This window comes from Podarcis erhardii (assembly GCF_964252035.2).
Source record: "Podarcis erhardii genome assembly, chromosome: Z".
NCBI classification, from domain to species: Eukaryota; Metazoa; Chordata; class Lepidosauria; order Squamata; family Lacertidae; genus Podarcis; species Podarcis erhardii.
Genome location: NC_138504.1, coordinates 18,160,051 through 18,181,490, shown reverse-complemented (window position 1 = coordinate 18,181,490; position 21,440 = coordinate 18,160,051). Strand labels below are relative to the sequence as shown.

General features: G+C 47.2%; 1 protein-coding gene and 1 long non-coding RNA gene across 7 annotated transcripts in view; one reads left to right on the top strand and one right to left on the bottom strand.

The window, feature by feature from the left end:
* Positions 1–12: 12 nt before the first annotated feature.
* DRP2 (dystrophin related protein 2) overlaps positions 13–21,440 on the bottom strand; it is a 61,204-nt gene continuing 39,776 nt past the window's right edge. For 4 of the 6 annotated variants that reach the window (XM_081847942.1, XM_081847946.1, XM_081847947.1 and 1 more), the window contains 12 exons: positions 20,228–20,385; positions 18,597–18,763; positions 17,598–17,709; positions 16,207–16,343; positions 8,626–8,691; positions 7,367–7,432; positions 6,012–6,170; positions 5,481–5,709; positions 4,849–4,969; positions 3,814–3,900; positions 3,210–3,297; positions 13–933 (listed from right to left, as the gene is read on the bottom strand). In XM_081847942.1, coding sequence (XP_081704068.1) covers positions 3,245–3,297; positions 3,814–3,900; positions 4,849–4,969; positions 5,481–5,709; positions 6,012–6,170; positions 7,367–7,432; positions 8,626–8,691; positions 16,207–16,343; positions 17,598–17,709; positions 18,597–18,763; positions 20,228–20,385 — 1,355 coding nt within the window. In that variant the 3' untranslated portion in view covers positions 13–933; positions 3,210–3,244. The remainder of the gene's footprint in view (positions 934–3,209; positions 3,298–3,813; positions 3,901–4,848; positions 4,970–5,480; positions 5,710–6,011; positions 6,171–7,366; positions 7,433–8,625; positions 8,692–16,206; positions 16,344–17,597; positions 17,710–18,596; positions 18,764–20,227; positions 20,386–21,440) is intronic. The other 2 variants (XM_081847943.1, XM_081847944.1) reach the window with 2 other exon arrangements.
* LOC309334128 lies at positions 9,072–16,200 on the top strand. The gene is made up of 3 exons (XR_014152903.1): positions 9,072–9,350; positions 9,682–10,408; positions 15,383–16,200. It is a non-coding gene; the product is annotated as an uncharacterized lncRNA (long non-coding RNA).

Genomic DNA, 21,440 nt, shown 5'->3' with positions numbered 1-21,440 from the left:
GCAAATCCAAAGTAAACACATAACAAGGAATTAGAATTTAATGCATGAGGAAGTCCATTACAGTGCTTAAATACAATATATATAATATGTATTTATATATTATGTATATATATAAATATGTAAATTAAAACAATAAGGCTCTCTGTTATAAAGCTGCTCTCACATAAGGCTGCTGTTACTGCCATTGGAACAATATGTTTTAAAGCCTGCTTCTCTCCCTTGTTTTCCCATGAGATTTAATCTGGGCCTTGTCTCTTCCTCCCACTGACCTTGGAAGATATGGAGGTACCCGGGCGCTTGCAAGTTCCTTTTGCAACATACCAACTCTTCTGATTTATTATTATTATTATTATAAAGGTTTTGGATTTCTTCCCAGCTTAAAGGTTCTTCATGGTTTATCGGTCACTGTGAGACAATTCCAGTCCCCATAAAACCACCATCCTGTGAAGGCCACAGATCATTTCACTTGGCCAAAATCCACCATAGGCCACTTCCTGACTCAACCCCACAATTGGCCCAGAAAAAGCGACAGTCCACAACACAAACTGTAGAGGGGGTGGGGGGAAAGCTATTCATGTCAGTTTGTAGTTTGCACAGAAAGGCACCACCATGTGCCCTTGTTTCCTTCCTTTCAGAGTTCCTTGAATCTAGACATGTCACAACATCCAGTTTTGACCTCATCTGGATTTGGGGTACGTAACCCTGGATTGCCCTTCCAAAGGAAATGCTCTGTAGATACACCAAGGAGTGCTCTCCTGGAAGCCAAACCCTGCAAGGATTCTGGTGAGCTTCTGCTGAGGATGTCCCCTTAAGGATCCGAGTGAAGTCTGTCACACAGAGGGGAGGAGAGAGGAAGGGAGAGTAGCAGCTGCTGAGGAACTGGTTAGACAAAGCCTCTCACTTGCAGGAGGTGTTAGATAAGGGAAGTTGGACCTGAAAGAGAAAACAAAACAGGGTCGCATCCAGTGGAATATGTGCCTGCTGGATTCATGCTATAAAGGTTGTCTCCAGATTGTCTTTTTTTTTTTTTTAAACGAAAGGGATTCATTGGCATACCAGAAATCTGGGTTTGTGCAATTCATGAATTAAAGCCCTCTGGCGTAACAAAACCATTATCACACACACAAACACCCTCAAAACTGGACTGCTTGCAGCTAGGAAAGAGATGGGGAAATGCTCTAAAAAATATGGGACAACGATCAATTGGCAGGAAGATGTATAACCTCCATGCAAACAAATAAAGATGAATGCACATTGTTGTATAACCTCCCCACAAACAGATCAGGATGAATGTTCAATAAACAGGTTGCCTGGAGAAGCCCAAGGATATTCAGAGTTATACCCGGAGGCAGTTTGGAGAGTGGAGGTGTTAAGGGCTTGTGTATATGTGTATACATGTACAGACAATTTGGGTTTGATAATAGGGCTAGTAAGTTGTGTTGATCCCCCACCCTGTTTTGCACCCTTCTTCGTTTTTAGCACAGAAATTAGTATCTCAAGACAACAGGCGTAAAAACTTTTAACAAAATGCTACTTGGTAAGTCTATAAGGCTTATAGACAAACATTAAAGGAAAAAGCAGGCATGCACACAATCCGATTATATTCACAGTGGAGCTTAGTTAAATCACCCATCCCACCCACGATTTACACCCATCCATATATTTTACTGTGTCGCATAAAGATGGCATTTGAGGCTGCAACCTTAGAGGCCATGAGGCTATATTGGTTCTCCTTCTCTAGTACTGGATCATCCCTCCCCACCATTTTTGAGAACTCTGGCCTGGTCCAAATGATGTCACAGCTCTGAGCTTGGTAGGGGTCAGGGTTTGTGTTGGGGCGGTTGGGAGACATACCAGAGTGGGGAGAGGACTGGGAAATGTCTTGGTTCTAAATGATCCTGAGTTTTTCTTAGCGGCCGAAATTCCCCCAAACCAGGCAAGATTTTAAGATCTCAAAAGGAGGGAAATAGTGGTGCTCCTCTTTTTTTCTTTTTTCTTTTAATCCGCAAAATGACAGGAGGACTGCAAGAGCCTTTCTTCACCCTCCCTGCCAACAACACACTGTTAGGGCATTGGATGAGGCTGTTCAAGTGCCTTCAGTCCCCTCAGCCTCCAAACCTTTTAAACTTGGCACCAATCCTGGGACTGGTTCTACACCAGAGCTCAGCTGATTGTTTCCCACATCCTTTTCGGTGGGCATTTTTCTTTGAATTTAAGCCTGGCTGCATTGGAAGAAAAGAAACAATTCTTTCCTTTGAACTTGGGCCACCTGACATCTGGCAATGTCAGGCGATTGACAATTCGGCAGCTCTGCCCACCTGTCGAAGTGAGAGGGAGCAGAGTTTCCACCCTGATCTTTACATTTGCAATAACTCTACAGGGTTTCAGAGGCTTGGGAAGAAGCCATACTGAGCAAATACTAAATCTTTACACTCAAACTGTGGCTGCATACACACCATATATTTAAAGCACACCATATATAGAATTCTAGGGACTGTAGTTTGATAAGGGTGCTGGAAATTGTAGCTCTGTGAAGGGTGAACTACAGTTCCCGGGGGGGGGGGGGGTTAGGGGAGAATGTGCTTTGAATCCACCATGTGTATACAGCCAATGTCTTGCAGCATACCTCAGGGCTTATCCAAACTTACTTTTCCTCTGCTCTTTCAAGGCCTGGTCCGTGATTTAAAGCTCTGTGGTTTTTTTTTGCTACAGAGCTGTCTCTGGGAAAACTCTTTAAAGTTCAGTCAGAGCAAATGTCAATCTGTGGGAAACCCGAACTTGACATTTTCTCTGCTTCAGCTTTAAAGAGCCGGTTCTTAAAGGAGAAATCTCAGAGCAAAACAATAACAAAAAACCCCACTTGGATGCAGAGTGTTTAAGTGTGGACCTCTGCCTGGAAAGAATGCATGGGATTTATTCATTCCTGGAACAAGTTTGTCAATCACACAACACATTGAGCCATGAAATCTTTCTGTCCCCTTTCATTCGCGATTTTTCTGAGATATATTTCTGTCTTCTGCATATAAGAGGTGAAGAAAGCCTTAGGCCTATTATGCCACTGTGAGGGGAGGAAACGGAGGCCAATGGTTATGCCCATCAAATAAAAACGGACACACTGGCAAAAGCAGTAAGGCTAGGTTATACAGGTTTGGTATGCCAGACATCAATGCCGTAAGCAGCCAGACCAGGAGCAACACAATAGCTACTACCAGCTGATGCCCACGGTCAGCTTTGAACAAGTCATCTAGGAGAACTTGAGAGACTTCTTCAGGAAGGCCAGGGGGTGTGGTCTTTGCCCTGTCAGGGAAAAAAGGGACTGTGACTCCAGAGGCCTACAACCATTCTGGTCAGCCTTCCATTTGTACAGGAAGACTGAAGTGGGAAGTCTCCTATACCCATGGAGACTCCCCTCATATTTTAGAATCCTGATCTTTCAGGTTTCTAAAACATGTGGGGAACTTCCACAAACTCAGGTAAAAAAGGCTGCAGTGACGATGGCAAGCTTCAAGGGTTACAGTGCAACTGTGCAACTTTTTGGACCTCGGCATTGCATTCGAACCCACTGCTGGTGCCTTGGGCTCTCCAGTAGGCCCCATTGCTTTCAGTAGGGGCCGCCATTTTAATTTAGCTCAGTAATCCAGAGACGGGGAATCTATGGCCTTCCAGATGTTGCTGGGCCTACAATTCCCATCATCCCTGGACATTGAGCCACAGTGGCTGGGGCTGATGGGAATTCATGTCCATAAGCACCTGAAGGGACACAAGGTACCCCATCCCTGATGATGTAGGCCCAGATGATTCAATGCACTGTACCTCCAGTGTTGGGAAAAGCATTCCGAAGCTTCTCCATGATATCCTCCAGACACAGACTGACGTCCTGAGTACTCACCTCCACCTCATCTAAGAGAAAGAAAAATGAGTAAAAAAGGGGGGTAGGGAGGATATCATGTTAATATTGTCAGTTAAAAGTGGTCTATTAATCAGTCACCATCTTGCTGAAAGGTTGGGAATAACACTACAAGACAGACTTGGGACTATTAGAGGACAAAGCCCTCTTTCCATTGAAAGTCACACCCACACCATACATATGAAGCAGATTTAAAGCACATGGTTTCTCTCAAAGAATCCCAGGAACTGTGGTTTGTTAAGGGTCCTGGAATTGTATATCTGTGAGGTATAAATTACAGCTCCTAGGATTTCTTGGAGGAAGCCATGGTCTGGATGAGACTGAAGACTATTAGACTAGGAAGCAGAAAGGCCAAAGGCTATGTAATGGTCCAGCTCAAACGCATGTTTATAATGCCAAGATGCATTCTCAAATAGATGATAAAAGACCCGTGACCCAAATTGGGTTCTCTTCCCGTTTCAAGGAGGGGGACATGACCAATGACCACCCTAGGGTTACTTGGGAGGAAAGGCAGGATATTAAAGAAAGGAATACAGTAGAATAAATAGAGCAGGAAGGCAGGATCTGTTCCTCAAGGTACAAATTCATGCACCACATAGTTAAACTATGGAACTCACTCCTACAGGAGAACCAATCTGGATGGCATTAAATGAGAATTAGACAAATTCAAGGAGGATAAGTCTGTCCATGGCTACTAGCTATGGTCTGCCTCCATGGTCAGAGGCAGTATGTGTCTGAATACTGGTTGCTGGCATCTGCAGGAGGAGACTTGTGCTCCGGTCCTGCTTACAGGTTTCCCAGAAGCACTGGGCTTGCCACTGTAAGAGCAGGATTTTGGGCCAGCAGACTCTTCTTACACTTTGTAATTGCTTCAGCAGAAGTAGGAATGAAGACATTCAGGAAAGAAACCCAGCAGCCTCACCTGCAACACAGAGCCTCACCTGCAGTTTCCGTGTTTGGAGTGCCAGGGCCTTTTTCTCTGGTCTGACTCTCCTCTGATGGATGGGGAGAGGAAGCCAAGGATGAGGCTGTAGAGCCATCCCCTTTGGAATCTGCTCCAGGCTGGGAAGAGAAGGGAGATGTTAAGGATGCTCATGACCACCAACTTCTCACCTGGTGCTCCCCCATCTGTCCTGCATGGCACATGGCTACTGGCTCTGACATCCTCACAAATCCAACTGCAGCTTCAGGGTTGGGCTGCCCACTAAATCACAGGTCTTCAGCTGATGGGTCATGACCCACAAAACCTGGCCTCGTTTCAGTTCATACCATTTCTTTTGAGTGTGTAATATTGGGAAGGGCCATAGCTCAGTAGCAGAGCACCTGCTTTGCGAGCAGAAGGTCCCAGGGCCTACCTGCAGCATCTCTAGGTAGGACAGGGAACATCTTCCATCTGAAACACTGGAGAGTCACTGTCAAGTTTGCGCAGACATTACTGAGCTAGATGGATCAATGGTTTAGCTAAGTGTAAGGCAGATTCCTGTGCTCCTAATGATGTCACCTGATGATGAATGCATCGGATGCAAAGAAGGCCAAAAAACTTTCTTTTTGAGATACAGCCCACAGACAATACCTGCAGAAGCAGTTCTCTCAGGCGCTGCAGCTGAGATTCTAATTGTTTGTTGTGGTCCTCCAAGATCTGCATCCGTGTCTCCAGGCGGCTTTTGTGCTGTCGAAGGATCCGGGCCTCTGCCAGCAGCTCTTCGTTGTGTGGATCCTGTGCTGATTCTGGAGTTCCTTCTGCCGACTCTGCTGCCTCCTCATGCTGCCATTTCAGACGCTTCAGCTCCCCCTGGAGAACCCTGCAAGGAGAAATACAAGCTCAGGAATGCAGCAAGAGTAAGCTAGTATCAGTGGCCTAAGGTGCTCAATAGCTAGAACAGTGGCTCCCAAACTTTCCAACCCCTGGACCTGAAGGTTTTGGAGGACTACTTAATCAATGGGGATTTTTTTTTTTTTTTTTTTTGCCAATATCATGAAAGTAAATATCGTTAGGAACCTCTGTTTCTGTCACACCCAAGGGTCCCAGAAATATTTGCACACGTCTTACAGATCTGGAATAAAAGGAATGATTACAAGAACTCTGCTGGCCATGCCCACTTACCTGTTTTCATCCTCCAGGTGTGCCAAGATTCTCTCCAGTTCCCCTTTGTCGTCTGTGTTGGTGCTGTCCTGGGGCTGCTGACTACTGACTGGTTCTCTGTCTGTAATAGGGCTGGAGTGGCGCAAAAGGTACTGGTCCTCATCCCTGTTGTGGACAGAGCTGTGATGAGGTTAATGCAAGGAAGCTAGTAGTGGGGTGGTTTGTTGTACTACATTACACCTTGCATCAGGCCTGCTGAACTAATCTAAACAACTGGCATGCTAAGCTTCTGCCTCTCCCCCTTCACAGGAAGTTCAATGCCTTACATTGAATCAGACCCTTGGTCCATCTAGCTCAGTGTTGTCTATTTTGACTGGCAGCTGCTCTCCATGATTTCAGGCAGAAATCTCTCCCTGTCCTACCTGCTGATGCTGGAGACTGAACCATGCGAGGCAGATGCTTTACCACTGAGTTACAACCCTTCACCTTATTCTGCCACTTGCGATGGCTTTAGCCTTGCCTTCCTGTTTCCTGATGGCATTGCACATGCACACCCATGGCTCTGCATCCCTTTCCCCTTTTTGTGATGCATCTTTTAGATTGTCAGACTGTGGGCAAGGGGTGTATTGGGTCTTGGTTGTCACTGCTAGTTTGTAAGCTGTTCTGGGAGGCATTTTGCCTGAAGAGGATAAAATTGCCTGAAATAAATAAATGTGCATGGCCTAGGTGCTGGTCACCTGGGAAACAACAGACCAGCTGGCCTACTGCACATTTTACCTGAAGAACACTTGCACTGATAGGACAGGAAGAAGATGGCATTGGGAGGTAGAGTAGGAGAGAATTTGAATGCGTAAATATTTCTCGCTACGTGTAGGAAATCTCAACGTACCTGTAAAAAGCATAGGTAGCATGCTAACTTTTGTTTGCCATGCTTTTTGCTCCTTTTCAAGAAATGTAGGCCAGATTTGACTCTGGATGAGTCCACAAACAATTGCAAGTGGGAGAAGCAAGACATATGATAGAAGTGAGGTTATGTGCTGTATTAATGCTCATTTTTCCCACCCAAGGGAAGTGGGGGAATGTCCACATGGAATCCTTCTCTGCCCAAATGAAGGAGTGGAGGATAAAGGGTTAGGGACATCTGCCAAGAGATCACAGCCTAAAAGTGAAGCCCTATACACAGTCATGCAGCAGTTAGTCCCATTGAACTCAATAAAACTCCTATGTCCAAATATAAATGCAGGTGGTTGCAGTGTGAAGTCGCCTAATTAAATATGACCTCTGGTTGAACCCTGATATCCCCTCCCCCCCAGCTTTGCAACTGACTGAAAGCACAGATTTCAGCAAAATTTGCAAGGAGGACAGTAGCAACTCACAGGCTGTCATCCGGAGAAAGGCTGTCGTTGTAAAAGGAGGAATTCTGGCTTTCCATCTCTGCAAGCCTACAGGAAAACAGAAGAGGGGCAATGAACTTCAGGGAAGTAGCGAGGAAAGACAGAAGATCTTTCCAGACAACCCTAAAAGGTACCAGGTGGATGGCCACAGGAGGAGAGAAATTGCAGCTCTAATGAGGGTAGGAAATTCTGGGTATAAAACAAGCTCCTCCAAATTAGCAGTTTAAATATTGCCTTGCCTCTCACATTCCACTCTAAAGCATAGTTGCCTAGTGCTGGTTGCACCTCTGCAATAAGGAGGTCCAAGCTGGATGTTCCAAGCTTAGACCACATGGCTTACGCAAGCCATCTTTGTGTTTCTATACAAATAACTTAGAAACATTTACCATTTTGGAATCTAAGGTGTACCGCCTGTCTTTTCTTGCTGCTGGATGGAAAAGCACATGAGTTTGATGTTTGAAGAGTTTGTAAATAAAACATTTTTAACTTACCAAACGTCTGGTCTCTTTCTATGCTAAGGGAAATTGGGATATTTAAAAGGGGATATTTTAAACATCTTCTAGCCTACATTTCCATGCTTTACTTTGTTGCATGTTTTGCAGTTTTAAATCTCTGTTGGAGCTCTGTCTCCAAAGAGTACCTGCCCCAAACCTGGATCTAGGCACCTAGAGAATTCTCCATTTATTAAAATACCCCCACCCCCCAAAAAAACAACTACTACCCATCAAAAAGCAGGATCACTGATAACCACCCTTGATACCATCATGATCTAAAATAATAATGAATACACAATTAAAAGGACATCTGAAGAAGCCCACAGCTGGAAGACATCAATATTCTGGGAATTTTAAGTTTCATCCTTAAATGGAACTCGGTCTTCTTAGCAGTGCTATCGTAGTCAGGCCCATATAGAACTTGTCTAAGACCCAGAGCAAAAGAATAGTTAGAATAAAGTTATAAACCCAAACAAAAAAGAAGCCAGTCCCTTGCAGGGTCGCCTGGCCAGCTTAGCCTTCCAAGGCCCAGAGCAAGTATACTCAGCTGCCCCCCATCCTGCAAAGGCCTGATTGTAGTGGTTGGAGGGTTGAAGAAAGTCACCTTCTGCCTTTGCTACAGAGGGCTTTTCTGATGTACCAGGTTTTTCTCCACTCACTGTATCTGTTGTACTGGCTGTGCCACCCCATTCCCCATACCACCCAACATTTTGGCCCGGACCCTTTCTTAGGGGTGTCAAGTGGTACCTGCTGGCGAAGTGTTCGATCCGAGAGTGAGTATCTGCATGAGGTAACATTGGAGAGGAGGCTGGCCTGAAAGGAACAAGCAGAAGTCACGAAGGACTGAGGTATGACATTGTCAGCAGTTGCCTAGCAGGGGTCAAATGAAAGTGTCACCTGCACCGGCCGTCCATCTAGGCAGGTAAAACAAGGTCCTTGCATTAATTTACAAAGCCCTGAACAACTTAGGTCCAGGGTACTTAAGGGACTGCTTGAACTCTTCTATCCCAGCTCAGTCACTGATGTAATCTTCAGGAGTGTCATTGGTCACCTCCTGAGTTTATGAGGCTCGTTTGACACTGACAGAAAACTGAGGCTTCAAGTGTCAACAGCATAGTCCTGTGGAAGCTCTTCCAGTAGAGATGATGATGTTGATGGTGATGGTGATGATAATAATAATAATAATAATAATAATAATAATAATAATAATAATAATAATAACAACAACAACAACATTTATAACCTGCCCATCTGGCTGGGTTTCCCCAGCAACTCTGGGCAGCTTCCAGCACATATAAAAACATCAAACACCAACAACTTCCCGATACAGGGCTGCCTTCAGATGTCTTCTAAAAGTTGTGTAGTGCTTTATCTCACTGGCATCTAATGGATTCAGTAGGTGTCTTCTATATTACCCTTTAAGCATCTCCTGAAAACTTACCAATGCTGTCAGGTTTATGCAGACTACAGTGGTGCCTCGCAAGACGAAATTAATCCGTTCCGTGAGGCTCTTCGTATGGCGGTTTTTTCGTCTTGCGAAGCAAGCCCATTGACAGCTTAGCGGATTAGTGCTATTAGCGGTTTAGCGGCTTTTAGCGGATCAGCTGATAAGCGGCTTAGGGCTTAGGAAAAGGGGGGGAAAAGGGAAAAAACCCCGCAGGAACTCGCAAGACATTTTCGTCTTGCAAAGCAAGCCCATAGGGAAATTCGTTTTGCGAAGCGCCTCCAAAACGGAAAACCCTTTCGTCTAGCGGGTTTTCCGTCTTGCGAGGCGTTCGTCTTGCGGGGCACCACTGTATTAAGAAAACATTTTTCTGTAGTAGTTAGCTGATAATCTGTGATATTACTCTTTTTACATGGGGTGTGTGTGTGTGTGTAAAACACTGTTGTAAGCAACTTAGATTTTTTTAAAAAAATGAAATTGTGGTATATAAGCATTTTTATAAACAAATGAACAACAAGTCTGTGGGGAGACCTTTTGACCTTTGGGAAGGGGGTGTTATCTGCTGCAACAGGGGTGGGGAACCAGTGGCCACCCATATGCTGTTGAGCTCCTGCCAAATCTCCCACTAATTGATACCTCACAAGCCCAGCTATTACACCAGAGTAATCACTGCCAATGACTCAAGACTTTTCAAACACACACACACACACACACACACACACACACAACGGCACAGGGATACGACCCTTTTGATGCTGTTGTATTCCAACTCCCATCAGCCCCAAGTCACTTTGACTAATGTCCTGGAAGCATGGGAGTATTATTCCCATAACATCCGGAAGATCACAGGTTCCCCATCCCTGATTTACACTATGCAACTGTGACTTCTGAAGACTGACAGCAAAGGATCACAGAAAGCTGCCTTATACCAGGCCTGGGTATTCATTCATCTAGCTCAGTACTGTCTTCTCTGACTGGCAGAGGTTGCTAGGGTCTTGGGCCGAGTGGGGTCTTTCCCATCTTCTGCATTTGCTCTGCTCCTAACCTACAGTCTCTTCTCCAATCCATGCACCAGTTATGTGTTAAGTTGTGGGTTGACATAGCAGACGACACAGCGATTTCTCCAAGTAGCTCTTTATTTCGTAAGCTGGAATAGAACTGACTGCAAACAGCTCAGCCGGCCTGCTTTTATAGGCAGCCGGCTGTCAACATTGTAGCAACAACAACCCAGAGTTCCCGCCTAAAATAACTGACGCGGACCTGAGGGAAAACTATCTACAGACCTGAGTGAAAACTATATACAGTATCCCCCTGCTGGCCCAGGGTGAAACTTCACTACATAACACCCCTCCCCACCGAGATAAGGCGTTAGTTACAATCGTAATGGTTTCCTTATATACAGCACTACGCATAATGGTTCAATTAGGCACAAAAGCATATCGGTTACATTTCCCATACTTAGACCAACAGTGATACATGTCCAACAACATAGTCCTTTAAATAGGTTGGGCGCTTGGGAACTCTGCCAGACCGCCGGGGACTGGTAGCCAAGTCCGGGGGGCCACACAGTTCTTGCTGAGGCTGTGGTGCGACCCTAGGTGGCGTTGGAACCAAATCCCCTGGATCCGCTGCTGTGGGTGGAGCCTCCGCAAGTGGAGTGGTCTGAGTCTGTGGTAAGCCTGGCAGACCCTCTGAAGCGGCTCGGTTCGGCTCCACGCTGGCAGTTTGCGAGGGAGGTGTAGGTGGGGCCTCGCCATCTGTACGTGTCTCTTCTGGAGCCACAAGCGCAGTTGGGGGCACCTCGGTAGTGTCCAAGTCCCCAACCCTGCGCCTAAGCTGGTCTATGTGCCGTCGCCACAAGCGTCCGTCTTCGAGTGCCACCTGGTACGAGCGAGGTCCAGTGACTCCCACTACTGTGGCTGGCACCCAAGGAATGTCCCCCACATAGTTCCGGGCAAAGACCTGGTTTCCTGGGACAAATGACCGTGGCGCGTTGGCACAGCCTGGGGGTTCAGCCACGGCAAAGTCCGGGTGTAGCCGGTCGAGCAGTGACCTGAGGCGGCGGCCCATAAGCAGTTCAGCAGGACTCCTCCCTGTGGCCGCATGAGGGGTGATGTGTTGCACGAACAAGTATTCGGCGACCCGCTCATGCCAGTCTCCCCGGTCCAGGCGCGCCAGTGCCTCTTTTGCCGAGCGCACCATTCTTTCCGCTTGCCCGTTGCTGGATGGATGAAAGGGTGCTGTTAGGGCATGGCGGATGCCCAGTCCCAAAAGATACCGCTCAAACGTGCCTGACGTGAACTGTGGTCCGTTGTCAGAGACAAGGACATCAGGACACCCATGCGTTGCAAACAGGCCTCGCAGCACCCGGATGACAGCTTCGGTAGTGGTGGAGGGCATCAGGGCGACCTCCAGCCATTTGGAATAGGCGTCCACCACTACCATAAAGGTCCGGCCGTGAAAGGGGCCAGCCAGATCGATGTGCACCCTCGACCAGGGTGTCTTTGGCGTCTCCCAGGTGTGTCCCTTAGCTGCCGGTGGTGTAGGCCTCGACTCTTGGCACGCTTGACAGGCGGACACCCAGGCAGTGATGGCATCGTCCATATTAGGCCACCAGACGTAACACCGAGCCAACGCCTTCATTTTGACAATTCCCGGGTGGCCAACGTGCAGAGCCTCCAGGACGCGCTGACGGAGTCCCTGGGGAATCACGACGCGGTCTCCCCACAGCAGACAGCCGCGATGAGCTGAGAGTTCATGTTGTCTGGTTGCGAAGGGCTGGAACTCCGATGCAAAAGGCCCTTGTGGCCACCCCCTCCACACCCAGTTGAGCACCCGGCTGATGGTGCGATCCTGGGCAGACGCGGAGGCCACAGTGGCAGCTGATACAGGCGCTGCCGGAAGATCCTCAATCAGAAGGAGCGATGAAGCTGGAGCCGGGTCTTCCACAAATGCTGGAAGAGGGCAACGGCTGAGGGCGTCGGCATGGCCCATCGATTTCCCCGGGCGATGGATGAGCCGGTAGTGGTAGGCAGCCAGGAAAACAGTCCATCGCAGCATGCGTGGCGAGAGGACCGGTGGAGTTGGACGATCACCGGCGAGGAGGCCCAGGAGTGGCTTGTGGTCAGTGATGAGGTCAAAAGTCCTGCCATAGAGGTATTCATGGAACCTCTTCACTCCAGCCACAAGTGCCAATGCCTCCTTGTCGAGCTGGCTGTAATTCCGTTCCGTCAGAGATAGTGTCCTGGAAAAGTAGGCGAGCGGTGCTTCTCTTCCATCTGGAAAACGGTGACTAAGGACAGCACCGATGCCAAAAGGTGAGGCGTCGCAGGCAAGGACCAGCGGCCTGGATTCACTGTACTGTACCAGCACACTGTCTGATGAAAGGAGAGCCTTAACCGCGTTGAAGGCCGCCGTCTCCCGATGACCCCAGGCCCAAGGCGTCTTTGTACTAAGGAGTCGGTGAAGAGGCTCAGCCACTGTGGCTTTGTGGGGCAGGAACATGTTATAAAAGTTCAGCAGCCCCAGGAACGCCTGCAACTCCGTCTTGTTCTTTGGGGTGGGGGCCTGCTGGATAGCGCGGATCTTGGATGTGGTCGGGTGAAGGCCGGAGGCATCGATAAGATAGCCCAGGAACTCTACCTGTGGAACGGCGATCTGGCACTTCTCCCTCTTTACCTTGAGCCCGGCCTCTTGGAACCTGGTCAGCACGGCACGGAGGCGCTCGAACAGCTGCTGGTGTGAGTCTGCAGACACCAAGACGTCATCAAAATATGGTACCACGCCCGGAAGCCCTTGCAGGAGACGCTCCATAAGGCTTTGGAAGATGCCAGGAGCCACACTCACCCCAAACTGCAACCGGCGGCAACGGAATGCCCCCCGGTGGGTGACGATCGTCTGGGCTTCAGCAGTGGCATCATCGACTGGCAGTTGTTGATAGGCTTGGGCAAGGTCCAGCTTAGCGAAGACCTTACCCTCACCCAGGGAATGCAGCAGGTGTTGGACAACAGGAACCGGATAAGCGTGCTGCTGAAGTGACTTGTTGATCGTGCACTTGTAGTCAGCGCAGATTCTCACCGACCCATCTGGCTTGACAGGCGTGACGATGGGGGTTTCCCACTTGGCATGGTCAACCGGCTCCAAAACTCCTTGGGTGATCAGTTTGTCCAGTTGTTCATCCACCTTAGCCTTGAGAGCAAAGGGAACCCGGCGTGGCTTTAGCTTGATGGGGGCGACTTGTGGATCAAGGCTAAAGGAGATGGGCGTACCTGTATATTGCCCCAAGGTGCCGTCAAAAACCTCGGCAAAGTCTTTGACCAGACCCTCAGTCTCTGCGTTAGAGATGCAGTTGATGCCGGTGACTTCCAGGCCGAGGGCATCAAACCAGTCTAGCCCTAGGAGGCTTGGCCGCTGACCTTCGACCACCACCAACCGGAGCAGGCCCGAAAAATCCTTGAAGGCAATCCGGAACCGGCCAACGCCTACCACGGGAATGTCGTTTCCCTGGTAGTCTCTCAGGTGTACGCGGTGAGAGTCGAGTTGCCTTTTGGACACTCTGGGTACCAGTCTTTTGATGGTGCTCCACGACACGATGGACAGGGCAGACCCGGTGTCGATCTCCATGTCACATGGAGCTCCTTCAATGAGCACCGTGACGTTCAGCTTGCGTCGCGTAGGCGAGTCAGTTTGGCCAATCGTGGTTCCAGACGGGCAGCGGCAGTTGGTGAGAGCGAAACAACTTTCCTTGGCAGACTGGAGTGAAGGCTTGGACTTGCGAGTCGATGAAGGGGGGGTGTCAGACGGAGCCGATCGGCAGACCTTAGCGATGTGGCCCCTTCTGGAACACTTCCTACAGATGGCGTCTCTGAATCGACACTTGGCACGGGAATGGTTGCCTCCGCAGCCGGCACATTCCGGTTGGCCCTTGGACTTCTGTTGGAACTTCCTGTGCTCCCGCTTTGTCTGGTGCACGTCATCGCCTTCACTGGAGGATGCCTCATCACTGCTGGCCTCTTCATGATGCACCGGAACTGGCTCCCTAGCAAGACGCGGGCTGCTGCACTTGCGGATCTCCTGGGCGGAGCGTTCAGCAGCTTCTGAGGCCACAGCCTCCTCAATGGCTTTCTGCAGCGTGAGGTCTGGCTTGGCAAGGAGACGCCGTTGCAGATGGATGTCCCGGACCCCGCAGACGATTCGATCCATCAGGGCATCGTCTAAGTCTCGGAACTCACAGTGCATTGCAGCCTGTCGCAGGGCGGTGGTATAGTTGTTGATTGACTCCCCCTCTGCCTGGTTCCGGTGGTAGAACGCGTGGCGGGCAGCAATCTTGGACGGCTTTGGTGCGTAGTGGTTGCGGAGCTTCTCTTGGATCGTGTCCCATGGTGTTGCCTGGACTGCTTCGGGTGCAACCAATGCTCGTGCCGTCTCAAACACCTCAGGCCCACAGAGGCTGAGGAATAGGCCCCGCTTACGATCCTTTGATACTGCTGTCAGCTCGTTGGCTTGGAGGTAGCAGTCGAACCGAGCGAGGTAGGAATCCCATGATTCAGAGGCTGGCGCAAACGGCGGTAGAGGCACAAGTGAAGCCATGATTCCGATGCCGGCGTGAAGGGCGATGGATGGAACACAGTGCTCTAGCCAGAACAGTCAGCTCTGAATTGGTTCTGTCCAGTGATTTCGCTCAGTGATTTCGCTCTGTGATTCAGCTCAGTGATTCAGCTCAGTTCAGAGGCTGGCCGCATCTGGCTGTGCTCTGATGTCCATCCATCCCATCCTCGTCGCCAGTGTTAAGTTGTGGGTTGACATAGCAGACGACACAGCGATTTCTCCAAGTAGCTCTTTATTTCGTAAGCTGGAATAGAACTGACTGCAAACAGCTCAGCCGGCCTGCTTTTATAGGCAGCCGGCTGTCAACATTGTAGCAACAACAACCCAGAGTTCCCGCCTAAAATAACTGACGCGGACCTGAGGGAAAACTATCTACAGACCTGAGTGAAAACTATATACAGTATCCCCCTGCTGGCCCAGGGTGAAACTTCACTACATAACATTATGCATGAGCATTCCTAGAAGGAATGGAATGCTGGACTTAGTGGGGACATTGCTTCTCATCACTACTGAGCTGATGGCACCCTGGTGTGGATTCCTTCACCTTCAGCTGTGATGGCCGATGAAGTTTGTGCAAAATTAGCTTTGGAATCTTATTATCCTAGTAGTAGGAGCAGCTGGTACTAGAAGATGGAACTGGAACTTTTTACAAGCACCACACAATATCCAATTCTGCAGTTGTAAGGAAACAATGGTGGAACTCCTTGCACATTGATACTAGGTAGGCCTCTTAATTGTATTGTTTAAAATGCCTACTAAAAACTTCTTTGTTTAGGCAAGTCAAACCAGATATGGAAAGCTGACGTACATTTCAATAGGTAGGTTTTTTTCATATATAATGTAAATTTTTAACAACTGATTTTATTTATTTTGGAATTGTTTAAAGTCAACTTGTCTTTAACCTCTGATTTCTATAGTTAATCTTAATGTATATTTTATGTAAATCATGTAAAGAGATTTCAACGATTACACATTTTATTACATAAACTCCAGGCCACCCATCCACCGCTGACGCGGAATTCTTTGCTTCCCAGAATTCTAGGTTTGGTCTAAGTTCTGTTGAGGCCAGAGATGGAGAACCTGTGGCCACCCAGATGTTGCTGGACTCTAGTTACTGAAATCCCTGAGCAATGACCATGCAGATAGGATTTGGGAGTTCAACACCCTGAGCATTGCATGTTCTCCATCTCCCGTTTCTTCTCACCCAGCAAGCATCACGAAGATGTCCACCGATCAAGGAAGAGGGTGGGGAATTTGCAGACAGGACCAGGACTTACGTTTCAATGAAATCTGCCTCCAGGACGGACTGAACCGGCAGGTACCCTCTTTGGGGATGCTTGCTGAAATACTGCTTCGACCGGAACTTGTTTTTCAGGGTGGTGGCAAAGTCCCTCATGTTCTCACTAGAGGTGGTCTGCAGAGAGGAACAGAGGAGACTAAGGCTTTGTTCACACACCTGTTTCCTGCACAATCACTATAGTGATTCATACACTATATATTGTAAACTTAAGATAAAAAATAGATTAACCTTATAGAAAATATACAGAATACTACTGATCCTAACTTGAAAATCATTTTCATGCATTTGCTAATAGTGTTTTTCAAAGTTATTTGGGTTGTATCCAGAGTTTGTCATACTCAGATCTGGTCCCCTGAAATGAATTGACATTAATTTCTTAGGCCACCCTTAATTTAAATGGGTCTACTCTGTGCAGAATTTAGTTGAAGACAACCCTTCATGTTAATTTTTCTTAAAAGCATAGTTGTGGATCCAGCATTAAATTCAGTTTGCAAAAACAGGTGTCCAGTTCTCCAGAAACCCATTTCCTCTTTGATAATTCTCATTTGTTCTTAGAAAAGATGTCAAGGTGGACATTACTGTCCTGGCTCCCAACCTAAATAATAATAATAATAATAATAATAATAATAATAATAATAATAATAAAATTTTCACCCCACCCATCTGGCTGGGTTTCCCCAGCCACTCTGGGCGGCTTTCAACAGAACATTAAAAGCAGAATAAAACTTCAAACATTAAAAACTTCCCTAAATGTTACGACAAAAGCTCTTACCTATGAGTAAGAAAGAAAGCTTTATTCAAAACTTGCAACAGTATAGGTCAGGCTACAATTACTGTCAAATCCCACATATTTTAATCTCCGTTATTCTATATATGGTGTTGTAGTTATTTTTTTCATATTTAGCATATTCTGGTCTAGAAGCTATTATATGACTAGTCAGTCCTCTATGTTCTTTCTGTATTTTTGTGTGCAGGCTGAATAAAAGAACATTGGGTCAAGTGTGGTATGATAGCCTATTTTTATTCTATTGAAAAGTGTATATTCTTCCCATACCTTTTTAAAAATAGGGTAGGCTTGGTAATGCTGGTAACTTGTTATGCAGCCAAGCTGGGGAACCTGAGCCTTGCCCCAAGTGTTGCTGGACTACAATTCCCATCATCCCTGACAATTGGCAATGCTGGCTGGAGCTGATGGGAACTAGAGTTCAACGACATCTGGAGGCCCAGAAGTTCCCCACCCTTGGCCTAGGCCTAAGTAATGGGTCCAGAGCTTGCTCCATGAACAGCTCATTGGTCAAACATGAGCAGTGTCGTTGGTCAAATACCAGTGTCCCCCAAACAGTTTTCTCCAGACAACTCCTATATTACCATTGTGTAGTATTCCATAATGGGATAATGCAGCTTGTTGCCTTTGCTGGCTCTCCCAGTCAAGAAGCAAGTCTGGCAGATGTCCACGTTGAATTGCTTCAGGCTTCGGTACCTGGAACAAAGGGCAATCAGGGCTGGGTCATAAAACCAGCAGCATCGAAATAATAAAGCATCTCCTAGACTCCACCCATATCAGGATGCAAGTAGGGTTTGTATGTTTGGGGAGGACCATTACTCAGGGGTAGAGAATTTGCCTTGCACACTTAAATTCCCAGATTCAATCCCAGGTAGGACTGGGAATGCCCCCATGACTCAAACTCTGGAGAGCACCTGCTAATCAGAGTAAACAGTACTGAGCTAGATGGATGAATAGCCTGACTCAGAAAGGCTTGCTTGGCGCCATCATTACATGTCTTTAGGTGCTAGGCAAAACATTCCTCTTTACCCAGGCCTTTGGCCATTTAATAATCTGTTAAGGCCGTGTTTTGGGGAGGGGGGGTTGCTATTATGATTATTTTATGATTATGCTTTTTATTATGTTTTTATTTTTGTGCTCCATAAAATGTGCTCTAACTGTTGTGCACTGCCCTGGGATCTTTGGATAAAGCGTGGTATCTAGATTGAATAAATAAATAATAATACAAAATAATAAGGCATCTCCCGACGTTCTTATTAATGCCCACCTCCACTTTTTTTTAAGGCTTCAACATAGAAAATGAGTACATAGAAATAAGTGTTTCAATGTGCAAGGATGTTTTTGCTGTAGGATTGCATTTGAATATAGGAACATATGATGAGTTATGGAGGAAAAGATCTATCAGCAGCTATTACTTATAATAGCTAGATGGTATCTCTATGTACAGAGGGAATGGACCTGTGGACATCAAATGTCATGTGCCTAGACGAAGAACTCTGCTGGATCAGACCACTGGCCCAACTAATCCAGACCCTGTTATCACAGTGCATATGGGAAGCTGTATACTGTAGCACACCCCGTACCTGAATCCTTTGATTGGGCATTGTCGGCAGACAGAGCACTTGGTCTGGTGTTTAACTTGCTCGGCTATAGTCACTCGATGCAGGACTGCCAGCCACACCATTGACTGTGGCTCCAGGTTAGCCCATTCCAGGAACTGGATAGCCTCAATTGCTGGTTTCCCATTGCCCTAAGAGGAAGAGAAGTGAGGTAGGTGCTGATCGCTAGTCATATGAATGGATTGCAGGGCTGCACATTTGGTACATATATCCCCTTTCCCTTTCAAAATGGCACTGATCTTACTGACTTCCCTGCTCCTACAAATGATTTAATCTGCTTAAAACGATATAGTGCATAAAAATTCCTTGAAATTCTACATTGTGATCTTTAAAGACTTTTTTTTATATCACCCTTCCGATTCCCAGTGTACTTTCTGTTTAAGAAGTAATACACAGCAAAGCAGTCAACGCTTCCAATACCAATAAAATGTAAAAACTAAGAAGGCGGCAGGTCTCAAAGCAGCATTGAAACAACCAGAATCAAAACATAAGGGGGAAAGCTTGGCTCAAAACAAAAGCAAAACACCTTTGCCTAGTGTCAAAAAGATAACATTGTAGGCACCAGGAGACCCTCGCTGGCGAGAACATTCCACAATTGGGGTACTACCAGCCAAGAAGGACATCTTCCTGATATCCACTCACTTCACCTCAGTTTGCAGAGTGTCCCATTGAAAACTCTATACTGAAGATTTTAAGGACCTATGAAGAAAGGTGGTCCTAAGCCTAAGTCACATCACAATACCTGATGCTAAGTGGACTTTCATCTGAAGACTGTCTTTCCTGTAGTAGCTTTCTGTCTATGGAATGCTCTTCCCTAGAGAATCTTGCCTGGCACCAACTCTGCCATTGTTTTGGTGCCAGGAAAAGAAGTTTGGGGTTTTTTTCTGGGTGTGTGGGCAGCACCAAAGACTGGGTGTCTTTACTCCGACTATGCTTGCTATAAGCTTATGTATTTCAATTACTGCATTTTATGCATGTCTTAAATTTCTTCAGGACTTTTTGGTTGTGGGAAGTGATTCATAAATTCGACAAACCGAAAACAAAGGGATAAGACTGTCAAGGCAGTTGAGTAGCTTCTTATTAAAAGACTAAGGAACTTTTAATGTTATGGTAGAAACATAACACCACTTCTGGACCTGGCCAGGAGGTGGGGTTGCGGGCTTCACGCCCACCCCACGTGAGCGGGGGCTGGTTTCAGCCCCTGCAAGAGCAGGGGAATCCCGGCCGCGTTGTCCGCCCACCCAGCCAATCAGGTGGCTGGGGAGGCGTGGCCTGCACCGTTGCTGGAACGTTAAAAGCCGAGTGGAAGGTGGGTGGAACCATGAGGCCTCCCCCCCCCACTTGTCCATTCGTTTCAGGTGGCTGTTGGGTTTTTTTTGGGGGGGGGGGAGCTGTGCAACTGGGCCCACCCATGTGCCAACAGGCCTTGAAACGTAACTTGCAGCTGTGAGGGAAGGAACCACAGAAAAGCCACTCCTAAGCCACTGAGAGACACCCAAGAAACATGACCCACTGGCTCCCTCAACAACTCTCGTGGCAAAAGGAATCTCTTCTCGTAGCGTCAACGTGGACAAAGCACCACCTGTGTCACGTACAAATCGGAAGCAGCTGCGAACGCTGGGCTCCACGTTGCTCCCTCCAAAGGCTGCCACCTCCCCAAGCTGCCGTGGAACCTGGATGGCCTCGTGAAGGAGGATGCCAAGGTGCCGCTGGTCACAGAGTCCGCTGGCATTTGCCACCTGGCTGAAGAGATCTGAAAGGTGCGAGGGAAGAGCATGGGGCCCCCACAAAGGGTGGGATGAGGGAGGGAGGACGAGACAGAGAGAGAAAGAAAGGAGAGAGACTCAAACTGCAGCTTTTCCCAGAGCTATGAAAACATGGGGAAAGACAAGCATCAGTGGTGAAAGTCAAGCTTTGAAAGAGAGAAGGTATCACTCTTAACCATGGCCCATCTGCACTATAAATTTAAAGCAGTATCATACCACTTTAAACAGTCAAGGTATTCCCCAAAGAATCATAGGAGCTGCAGTTTGTTAAGGGTACTACAATTACCAGGATCCTTTGAGAGAAGTCATGATGATTACAATAATCTGCAACTAAAGATAGAGGAATCTGTCAGTTTCAACTTCTCTCAGTTTCTCCTTTTTATAAAACAATTTGCAGGGTTGTTTCCTGCTGCTCCCCCCCCAAAAAAACCTCATGAAAATTCAGCAGCAATTTTGTGCAGATTTCTCTTAATAAACATATTTTTGCTCAGTTTTGGCGCATATATATATATTACAATTATATATATATATATATATATATATATATATATATATATATATATATATAACAATTATATGCAGGTTTTGGTGTCCTCGGGTGTCTTCCCGTGTAAAAGTTGGGGTGTCTAGGCGACGTTTCGACGAGGTCTCACTCGTCATCTTCAGGCTGGTGCTTTCGGCTTCTTGTTACTGGAACAGAGCAGGATCTCAGTGTTTGAGTTCCTATAAATACTGTAGAGGGGGTGTGGTGTATAGCCTCCAATGTTCTGGGCAGAGAGGAAGTTCCCAGGTTAGTGTGCCTTTTCTTCTTTTGTTCCTTAATTACTTGAGAGATATCTTGAGTGATTTCTTGAGTGATATCCTGAGTACCACTTAGGTGGGTCATTAGGTGTGGATTAGTTGTTAAAGTCTTTGTGTCTTGACCTCTTGAACTTTGTGAAGAGTTTTCCTGAGAAGATGGCTGTACTGTACTTAGTTGTGCTCTGGCTTGGCTTCGTGTATAGGGGCGAGCTGTGGTTTTGTGGCTTGTGTCAGCCAGATC